General features: G+C 44.7%; 1 protein-coding gene across 2 annotated transcripts in view; it reads right to left on the bottom strand.

The window, feature by feature from the left end:
* Positions 1-1,857: 1,857 nt before the first annotated feature.
* Bace2 (beta-secretase 2) overlaps positions 1,858-11,542 on the bottom strand; it is an 88,197-nt gene continuing 78,512 nt past the window's right edge. The window contains exon 8 of one of the 2 annotated variants that reach the window (XM_087575892.1): positions 1,858-8,616. In XM_087575892.1, the coding sequence (XP_087432018.1) occupies positions 8,363-8,616 (254 nt within the window). In that variant the 3' untranslated portion in view covers positions 1,858-8,362. 2 annotated transcript variants of the gene reach the window in all.

Genomic DNA, 11,542 nt, shown 5'->3' with positions numbered 1-11,542 from the left:
CTTTCCTGAAGGAGACCATCTTCTTTGTGTCCCTGCCACCACCTCAGGGATTAGAAAATATTTTCAGTGTGTGAGTTTAGAGTTGCTTTGAGGGAGAAATATCTCAGCCCACAGTCTGTTGGTCTCTTTCCTTTAATGTTGTATATCCTGAACATTTTACTTGTTGTGGTTTGGTGTTAGCAAATTAAAAACAAAACAAAACAAAAACTGATCTCCCCCCAAACCTCTTTGATTTTCCATCTCAGTCGCATAAGAGCAACTGCATGGGGATAAGATGATCTAGTAATGAGACAAACTTTAAAGTAAAGTGTGTGTGTGTGTGTGTGTGTGTGTGTTTTCTGTGTATTTGAACTCAGGTCCCTGAGCTCGCATCACGGATCCATCTCTCCAGTTCTGCAAAATGGTGGCTTTATTTGTTTTATTTTGTCTTGTTTTTAATATGGACCATGGTCCATACCTCTGAGAGTAAGAACCTAGACATGTTAAGGCATCCTTCTGTGCCTCAGTTTCCCTCTCAGCATGACAGTCAAACACACACACACACACACACACACACACACACACAGAAGATCTGAAGATAAAACTTGATCTGGAAACCTGAAACAGTCTGGCTGAGACCTGTAAGCAGCAGAGTGGAAGGATAGGCGTTCAACAAACCTGCCTGAGAAAGGCATTTACAGTATCCAAGGACAGGTCTGGCCACAAAGCTTCTCAACAGCTCCACCTAGTGACCGATATGCCAAATCACACCTGCAAAGGCACCCACACATAGGGATGGCAAAAAGCAATTCTCTTGGGACTGTGGTTTCCGAAACAAAACCAATGGGAAGTGTCTCTCTGGTGATCAGAGAGAAGCAACCTGGCTGCTTACCCACTCACTGCTGCCTCCTCCTAATGCAGGTTTTGCTTGTATTTTGAGACAGGGTCTCACATGTAGTCCAGTTAGCCAGGAACTCACAATCATCCTGTCCCAGCCACTGTCCCCCCAACCCCCACTCCCAACCCTCCCCATCCCAGGTCTGAGTATGGGAACATAGCACTGTACCAGCTCAAATGGTGTCTGAACTTGAGAATTTTTTCATTTCCTCTTGTCATGGGTACTGTTAATAGTAGTGTACAGTTATGGAAGAGCCTACACTGTGTTGTCTCCTTGTCACATATAGGGTATGAGTGTCTCTGAGTGGGGGCAGCTGTGCTTTTCTCTGAGTGGCCAGGGCTCAATTGTGGGTATCTTTTTCTATTGTTCTCCATCTTACTTTTTGAGACAGAGTCTCTTACCAAACTTCGAGTTCTCTCTTCCAAACTAAACAGGCTGGCCAGCGAGCCCAGGGAATCCACTTGTCTGTATTACCCCAGCCCTGGTGTAGCTTGGTTTTCCATGGGCACTAGAGATCTGAACTCAGTCTTCTTGCTTTCAAATCGAGTACTTAACCCACTGGGACATCTCCCTAGCCCCTGAAGAACCTATTTTTAAAAATTAAATCACAGTTCTCAGATGGTGTTGTTTGGTTTACTGAGTATTTCACCTGCTTCCAAGAGGGGCCTTCTTTAGGGGCTGGACCACTAAGCCACATCCTTACCACACAGATGGTTATGCACCAGGTCCTGAGGCATGACTGCAGGAGTGCTTCTGAGGTAACTTAGCTAAGCTAAGGGCCACACCAAGGCAAACATGGAGGCCGTGCATCGTTGAGCAGTGCCTGGCAGTTGGTTATCAGGGTCTAGTCCTGCATTGAATCTGGGCCCTCCAATCACTCACTTAACTTTCTTATTTCCCAGAAGTCCGTAGTTCTGTGACCTGCAGGAATTCCAGAGCTGAGACCCAAGAGGCATGAGGTTAAAGAAACAGTTCCGAACCCAAGTAGGAAGTGTTATTTATTCAGACTGAGTCAGACACCTCGCTCCTTTTCAGTGGTATACATCTTAGCAGGATGGACAAGTACAAAAATAAGATTATTTTAGAAAACTCCAGGTTGGAGGGCCCAGAAATCACGTGGGCATTTGTTAGGAGCTGCTTTGTGGCACGAATGCCTCTTTGTTCCGCACACTATTCTAACCACAATTTGATTTGAAATTAGTTCAGTGCCCTAGAAATGGAGGGAGATTCCCCCAAAAAGCAACCATTTAGAAGCATCTTTAGAAATACAATTTACACTCAAGAATCCTGTAGGAAAATAGGAAAAGAAATGTGAGCTACACAAAATACATTGAGCTACACAAAATATGTTGCATAAAACACGACTTCCTGCCTCTTTTAGAGTTCAGTAGATGGCTTGGATCATTTATATGTTTCTTTATATATTTACCCTCAAGGTCTCACCATGTAATTCTGGGTAGTATGGAACTCACAGTGTACACCAGGCACCATGAGTTCTACCTCTGCCTTCCAAGTTCTGGAATTAAAGGCATGTGCCGCCGTGCCTGGTGCATGGCTTAGAGCTCTTCCAGTAGAACCCAAACCTTGTACACAGGAGAAACAGGAGACATGAGTAACCCTTTCAGTGCCTAGAGGAGAGCATCATAAACCTGAAGGGTACGCAACTGTGCAGATGAACAGAGGCAGGAGGTTACTCGTCAAACTCCAACTTTCACTTGCATGTGAGAACCCCACCTACCCCGTGGGTTTGAACTGAGTCATTGCTAAAGAAACCAACCTTCAGCTCCTCGATGGTAAAAATGTGTGATCCTGCAACAAAGGAGGAATCAATGGGACAGCATTTTATACTCCTGGGCCAAAGGACAAGAGTTCACAAAGCTATGAAGACATTTCCCTCCCTCGCTCCCTCCCTCCTTCCTTTTCAGTACCAGGGTTTCGTGAATCCTAGGCAAGAACTATACTATTGAACTCCACTCCTGATCCCAAGAAATTTTTCCTCTTGTGATTTTTTTTTTTTGGTTCTTTTTTTCGGAGCTGGGGACCGAACCCAGGGCCTTGCGCTTGCTAGGCAAGCGCTCTACCGCTGAGCTAAATCCCCAACCCCTCCTCTTGTGATTTTTATTACTGATTAATAAAGCCTTAATTAGCTATGCCAGTTTGTTTTTTAATCTCAGGAGATCACCCAGTGCTCTCTTAATACTTCATTCTTCATTCAGCAGTACCCATCTTGACATGCGAAGCCCCTGTGAGGGTTTTCTTCTCCTGGTAGGATTCCACAGCTTATTTGTCTCAGAAGGTTCTAGTAGTGTTCATACAGAACAAGGAGCAGAAGTCAGCAAGCCCCAGTCCCTGATCTGTGCACCTGTTGTGAATACAAACTATCCAGTTTCCGCCCCACCAAAGAAGACACAGCAGTGTTGAATCAGGTGGGGCTGCACAGAGAGCTCAGGCGCCGTTCTGTTTTTACAGGCACCAATGTGATCGCAGCTGTGCATAGAGAAGGCTGATTGTACCTCTACCAGTTGTAATTATGAAGCATATGGGTAAAGATTCATATTGGCTGTGTGCTCTACTCTGACGTGTGAGGGACACACCATGTGCTACAGCTTAGATCATTCATCCCCAGCTGATCTCACACAAATATTTCTCTCCAGTTGTAAATGAGGGCGTGTGAGCCTGGCCCTTTCCTGACACTGATCATTCCTCAATGGATGATTTAACATCATACTCTTTCTGGTTGCCACCTGGATGCAAATATAAGCCAAGGCTTGATCAAGAAAAACACAAGCCCTAATAGGGATTTGAACTTACAGTCCAGTCGTCATCTACCATCTTCTCTTTAAGAGTAACTACTGTAAAAGTAATAGGGCACAGTTAAATTTAGAAACATTGGGCATCTGGGTGTGACATCTGATACAAAGTCTGAAGGAAGTTTGTGTGGTGAGAGGAAGGAAAAATCACTGTCCTTTGAGTTTGACATTGTGAATTCTTGCTTATTTCTAATGAACCCATTCGTGGCCTTTGTAGACACATGGGTGTCACCAGAACGATCGGCTAGGTTTTCAAAATCTTTAGCAACATAATAATTGCTTCAGTTCACTGTTTTACCCAGTGTAGTTGACCAGACTATAATGCAGATGCCTGGGCTTGACATGCTAACTCTGAATGAGACTGGGTACTTATGTACCCTGAGACCCATGAGACACACTCCTATAAGACGACCAGGGCCACTGTAGACAGGGCACAGATTTGAGGCTAACAGCAGCTTTCAGAGTGGGTGGGTGGTCCAACAAGGCTGGTTATCATGGAACTATCCAGCTCTGACTGTCAAAAGTCCTTCCTGGGTACACAGTCCCCAAAAGAAACTTGGCCAAACCAGTATGGCCCAAGTAACTTTTCTTTGCCCAGTGAACTCCCCAGCACATAGCCTTGAACCTGCAGCCTCAGGCATGGGTCCTGCTCCTGAACTCAAGGAATTCTGGTTTTACTGGAATAGGCATCTTTTAAACAAAACAAATTGTCCTCTGCTGAATGTCTGCTCAGTGGCCAGTGATCAACCTAAGGGCCTCCCTTTGAAGATTCCCAAAACGCAGGCCATGCTTTAAAAAAAAAAAAATGGAGTAAAGTGGTTTGTCTACATTGTGCAGGGATATCCTGGCTGTCCATAACACTAAAACTGCAGACTGAGGTGGGGAACATACCTCTCTCCTGACTCCTTCAGGCCTTGTCCTCCTCTAAGAGGTTAGAATTTATCAACTCCCAGGAATTCTTGACTCTTTGCTGATGGAATTGACCAATCTCTGGCTCAGGCAACATGCAGGCTGCCTGCCTCCCACAAATCCTGAATGTCTACATTGACTTCAGTGCTGAAACATTCTTGAAATTGAGTGGAGGAGAGTTATCGCTCTGTAAAATAAAAATGACACCTTCAACACAGTGGGCCAACTTGAGCATGGAAGAAAGCACGCAGGCGGAAGCATTTCCAGACCACTGACCATGCTTATTCCGGGACTTTGCTCTCCTCGTAGTATGATTCTCTTACCCCCCCCCCCCAAACTGCTCCGCTGTCTAATGGGCAAATAGCTACACATTCAGCTCTGTAATTTTTAAAACAGATTGGAGATGTGCATAATCCTATATGTGTGTTTTTTCCTGTTTCGGATTGCTTCTCCATATTGGAGATTTTTTTTTCTCCTGTGGGTGTGCCTTTAATCAATTTTGGTAAGTTCATGCAAAAGAAAACACACGGGGATGCTGTCCAGTTAATTTGGTTTCCGATAATAAAGATAAATGCGGTGAAACCCAATTATCCTTGTCTGTGGGACAGACTTCTGGGCAACATTCTACTCCCAGGGAGGAAGCTGGAACTCAAATCCCAGCCAGGTGTAGACGCTCCACCAGGTGAGAAGGTGGCAAGGCCAATTTAGCAAATTCCCGCTCTTAATTAAATCATCAAGTAGTCCCTCCCTGCCTCTTAAAGGAGAGAATGGAATCTGCTTTAGAAAAATCTCTTCCTCAAAGTTCCTTGGAGTCCTTATTGCTGATTTCTGGTCATAGTTTTCTTCCCAAATGTATCTCCAACCTAAACCTCTGGGCTTCAGGACCAGTCAGATAAATTTTTTTCCAAAAATTTATATGTTGATATGTTCTGGGAAAAGAATCCCATGGTCATGTGTATGTAGCACACCTGCCTCTTTAACTCCAGGCACTTGTTTGTGGTAAAAGAAGGAGGAGGGGGAGGAGGAGGGAGAGGAGGGGAGGAGGAGAAAGAGAAGAGGGAGGAGGAGGAAGAAGAAGGGAGGAGGAGGAAAAGGAGGGGGAGGGGAGGAGGCAGAAGAAGAAGAGGAAGGGGAAGAAGAAGAAGAAGAAGAAGAAGAAGAAGAAGAAGAAGAAGAAGAAGAAGAAGAAGAAGAAGAAGAAGAAGAAGAAGAAGAAGAAGGAGAAGAAGAAGAAGAAGAAGAAGAAGAAGAAGAAGAAGAAGAAGAAGAAGAAGAAGAAGAAGAAGAAGAAGAAGAAGAGAAGGAGGAGGAGGAGGAGGAAGAGGAAGAGGAGGAAGAGGAAGAGGAAGAGGAAGAGGAAGAGGAAGAGGAAGAAGAAGAAATAATTCCATAGGCCATACCAGGAGACTGGACACAGATCACCAGTGACTCTGAATGAGGGGAGAGAGATCTTCCAGTCCTTTCCTCATTCTATTCAAGGTAAAACTGAGACCCTCAAAAGGCTACTGTTTTGATTCCTGTTCAAGGCAAACATTCTTGACAGTCTGCCAAGTGAAGTATCAATTTGCAGAACTTGAGAAGGTGGGTGTCACCACAGTTTTGACTAAGTATATGCCAGGAAAATGTCCCAAATTCAACCGTCGATTTCATTCTGGTTGCTAAGCTCTGCTTTTGTAATTTAAGTATTCCTGTCAAAATGTCACATCAAGTGGCATCTGAGATACAAAGGTAGACACATTTGATATAAAATACAGAAAGTTCTGGTAATCTTCCCCCTGCCTTGACATCCTGCACTTCAGAAGCCCAGCCCAGTACAGACAATCAGATTTCATGAGTGGGAAGATTGAGCAGTCCTCCTATTTCAGGGATTCAGTGTCCTCACAGTACAGGGAAGGGAGGCAGGGTCTAGGAGAACTTGGTTCTTTTCCACACAAACCTGCCTAGAAGATGGCACTCAATGGAAAAATCAACAGGTGAACAGATCCCACTTCCAGTGATTTCTAACTCTGTAATGAATTTTGAAATTATTCATGCTCAACCAGAGCATGCTCGACACGTCTGTAAGCATTTGAGAACACAAAGCTATCCCTGCTTGGGTTGGATCTTTCTTCTTCAACAGCTCAACTCCTCTCCCATGAGAATTTCACAGAAGGTTCCTCTGGCTGCTGGGTAGTGTTCCAGTTCACTGTGGTATTCCTGGATGGCTCCTGTGTGTCCTTGGCACGGCCATTTATTTCTCAATACAGAGGTGACCGGGGTGAGCAGAACAGATGGCTGCGGCATCCGCACAAAGAACACCAAAGACATTCCTGCTATGCACTCTGGGTGGAATGTTTTATGTCCAACCTATCTTCGTAGCAGGTAGCATTGCAAAGTGAACACTGAACTTGGTATGGGAATGGAGGGGTGTCCACAAGGTGACTTTGTATGTCAATTAACATCCCCTCACAAATAAGTGGCCACATGGAGTAATAGGCTTCCTCCACCTGTTTTTGGCAAAGGCCTCAAATGGCAGAAAGTAAGGTACTGCTGATCTCCCATTGCTAAGGCATTACCACTCCCCCAAATCTCCTCCCCCCAGGAAAGAACCACAGAGTCTTCTGCCAGTCAGGTGCCTTCAGATTGCTTTGGATTGGCACACTTGGTCCCAAGGCATCTTATGAAGGGAAATGCATGGCTTCAAAGGACTCAGAAAAGTGGAAATGACTCCAAGTCACGAGTTTTCCTTCCCTGACAGCTGGTCAGAAGCACAGGCATCTGGCCATGTCTCCATTTCCCAGATCAGTAATTACCAATTTAGTTCCAAAGAAGATTTAGAGAAAAGAAACAATTATGGCAGCAGAGATGAGAGAGTTTGTTTTCCTCATTAAAACATGATTAATTAACTTGAAATCTGAGTAAGTGTGTGTGACCATGGCCAGCTTGGTGACAGAATGTCAAGAGCAGCATGCAGCCCACCACCTGTTCTGCCTCATTGTACAGGCCAGGGCAATAGTGGGAATCAAGCTGCCTGAACTCTACTCAAACTCAGAATACTGGCCAAGCCACACGAGTGGCATCTTTACCTGCGTGCCAAAGAAACTACATTTCATTAGAATGCCAGCCATCTCACTCTACCTAGATGGGCAAAGATCTTCCTGGCAAGGGCTAGTGTGATGTGTGATCTGTGATCTGTGTGTGGATTCTCATTGCTGGGGATCCTGAGACCTACCCAAGGTCCTGCAGTACAGTCGGGTGCAGAAGAAGGCTGAGTGATTCTCTCATCAGGCTCAAGTCTACTTCTCCTGCTAGGATATTGAAAGCCTTCTTACTTGTGCTAGATAGTCTAGGTAGTAGTCTAGGACCAAATACTCTTTAATATGGTCGGTACCAAAAGTTTCCTCTAGACAAGAGAGCGAGCAACCGAATGCACTCATTTTTCCTGAGGTTGAAGAGAAGATAGTAACTAACCACAGCTTGCCTATTTTTTTTCCTTTGGATTGTTTTTGGTTTTGGTGGTACACTGGGCAGTTTGGCATAACCAGTCCCATAAAGCCTGAAGCCTAATGCACTGTTTTGGTTCACAATGAGGTGTTTTTTATTATCATTTCTCTCTGAAGTAGAAAAGACCTGAAAACTTGGAAATCAAGAGTAATCAAGATACAGCGAGTCTGGAAGGCCTTCAGATGCCCGGCTGAAGTTCCAGACTAACAGACAGAGAAGCCAGTTGGAGACATCCCTCTTAGAAGAGCTGAGTTCAAGGCTGCTGGAGTTCAGATGAGGCTCTTCATTTCCAGCGATGTCTGACTAGTGAGGATTCATCGTTAACCACCTCAGGGTCTCGGGGGGCGTGTCGGCAGTGCAGCGGGAACAGCAGCAGGAGGATCAGAACCAGGAGAATGGCTCCACACACACTCATCAGGGCATAGGACACAATCCACAAGATGGGCTCATTCAGAGCCTGTGCTGGAACACAGTTGCTGGCTATGTCTTCCGTGGAAAAGGGCCCAGAAATTTCAGACACTGTGGTACCTGCAATCTCTGAGGAGACAGAAGGAGAAAGGTCACAGCTGTGAGTCAAGAAGTTCTCACTGGCAGTGAGCACCGAGCTCACAGCTGGTTACACTGAGGCCCCGATTGCTCGAGTACCGAGTGTGCACTTAGAGATGGCTCAGGAGCAGCACGCCTTCAGGAGTGAAGACGAAGGAGGAGTAGAAAGAGGGGCAGTTTTCTAATCAGAAAGCTGCCTGGGATGAGTGAGGAAGGGGTCTTTTGGCAAAGTTAATTTGATCCCATGTAATACTTAGTGAGACCAAACAAGTCTTTTTAGTATTTTGTTTGGTTGGTTTTCTTGCAATAGGGTCTCACTCTATAGCCTGGGCTGGCCTGGAACTTGCTATGTAGCCCCAGGCTACCTTTGAACTTATGGCAGTCCTTCTGCTTCAGCCTCTTGAGTGCTAGGATTACACTTGAGCTACCACATGTAGCCCAATTCACTCTTAGTGAATTATCCTAACCACACTGGCTTGGGAGAGTCCACTTACCCCTATCCTATGTTGAATCTGAGAGATCATGAAGCAAAAGCAATCAATTAAAATCATAGGACTTGTGGTATAAATGATGACTCAGAAACATAGGATGCAATGTTGGCTTCTGCTAAAGACTCTGGGGTTGGAATAAGGTCCATGAATGAATCGAAGTGAGACTTCTGAGAGCTTGTGAGAAACCTCCAAGTATACAAGACAAGAGTCTTGTAGTCTCTATTCCTCCATAACATGGGTTGTTCTTGGAATGAGCCTTTGAGCCCCTCCCAGGTATAAATCAGAGTGAGTTTTACCTCAGACTACCTATCATCTTACTCACTATCCTTGATGATGTATGATTGTGTACAGCCCACACTCATGTGACCTTGCCCTTGTGACTGTATACACCTGGGCTTGCCTCTCCTTCCAGGGCTGTAGCAGCCGAAGGCTTTATTTGGGTTCGGGGGAAAGTGGGTTAGGAAGGTCTCCTGATCACTCTCTTAGTCAAGGAATACCACACCACAAAACATTTTCTGTTTTTCTTGTTTGCTTGTTTGTTTTTTGTTTTGATTCAAGCCTCAGGATCTCTAGTCTTGTCAAATATGATCTTTTTCACTTGGGGAAGATAACAAGGTCAAAATGACAGTAGGATGACAGTCTTTAAGGAATACCTTTAAAGGAGGAAGAAATAGCTCATTTCCTTTGCAAAGGTCATACTTTCTGACCTGTATAGATTCCATGACTATAGCTTTTTAAAAAACACTTGAGGGGGAAAAAAAACAAGACAAACTAACCAACCAACTAAACCAACCAACCAGTGAACATAGCCTGCCAACACTCAAGCATGGTGAGATGCAGCCTCAGTTGATCCACACCCCCAGAATTCCCCAGTGGGAGGGAAGGAAAGGGATGTTAGCACACAATACCCAGGGGGCAAGGCCAACCCACCACTTCCTCCTGAAAGTCAGTGTCTCCTGACACACAGCCACATCAGTATCCATCCTGGGTTTTCTTGGTTGAGTTATAGTGCTGGAGTGATGACTCGGTCCCTCATCTAGTAAGCAAAATCTGAAGTGTTTCCTGTCTGCCTCTCTATGGAAAAGTGCCAAGCTCCGCCCTATAATTTCCAAAGACAAATGACTCTACTCCTAGTCAGGAAGATAATGCAAATTTACAGTAGAAACCTTGCAAATAGAGGGAAGGGAAACAGTCATAGAGACGACAGTCAGAAAAATACTAACATTCTTATGTGTAATGTTTTCTATGATAAAATCATTGTCATTAAATCTTAATCCAGCTATTTTGATGACTATCCAAATAACCATATTATGGACACATTGATTGATGTTTAATTTTGATTTTCAATTACATTACTTCTGAGAGGGAGAACTACTAAGGACTGGACATAACAGATCAGTGGCAGTATGCTTTCTGAGCATTCAGGAGGCCCTGAGTTCAGTCCTCAGGATTGCGGCGAGAAAGAAGGGAAAAACTTCATTTGATCATTTGCATTTTCGTTTCTCTGTTCTCAAGGACTTGTAGGACTCTTTCCGATAGTAAAATCTTTCTTATGTTGCAAATGTTGTTGTGAAGCAGGTCATTTGTCTTTCTTCAAATTTACTTTGTAAATGAGATGTGTCAGCCAGTACATGGATGAAAGTAAGCGTGCGCAGTGCGCAGATGGCGATGCAGGAAGGTGGGAAGGAATCCAAAATCACTTGAAACCACTTTTGCTTCCAGCTAAGATGGGGTCACAGGGGCCAGCCTGACCTCCCACTTGAAACAAATGGAACACTGGGTAAAACAATGCTAAAGAAAAAATAAAGGAAGAGTGTCCTGAAATAGATGTATGCCTCTAGGCTGTGGGCTAGAGAGAGATGCATACGTATGTTGCAGAAGTCCAGGGGAACAGTGGCTGTAGGATTTGCAGTACAGGCTCATGCTAAGGAGACAGCTCCACCAGAGGGTCAAGGCCTCCTGGAGCCTTCAACAGGAAGTCTAGCTAACTCTTCATATCCAGGAGTCCTGTCCATGTCATATCCAGACCAGTCCAGAAGAATAATGACATCTCTACTGAAAACATGCAGACCTTTCTCTTGTCAATATTTCCTAAACAACACAGTGTGACACTGAGAAGTATGACGTCATCTAGAGATGATCGAGTGCAGGTGTTACATGGACCTGACACTGAGCAAGGTATGATGTCATCTAGAGATAATGTTCAGATTCTGTGGAGATACCGTGACATCTCATAGAAGGGACCTGACACTGAGGTGGGTGTGATGTCATCTAGAGGTGATGCTTAGATTCTGTGGAGATACTGGGCCATTTCAGAATGGAACTGATACTGTTAGTCTTGACATCATCTAAGGATGATGGACATTTCTTAGAGTCAGTGTGGACAGCTGGCTATCTTATAGAACAGGCTTGGGTAACCCTGAGCA

The sequence above is a fragment of the Rattus norvegicus genome, chromosome 11 (genome assembly GCF_021556685.1).
Source record: "Rattus norvegicus strain SHRSP/BbbUtx chromosome 11, alternate assembly SHRSP_T2T, whole genome shotgun sequence".
Classification (NCBI taxonomy): Eukaryota; Metazoa; Chordata; class Mammalia; order Rodentia; family Muridae; genus Rattus; species Rattus norvegicus.
This window is presented reverse-complemented; position numbering and strand designations above follow the sequence as displayed.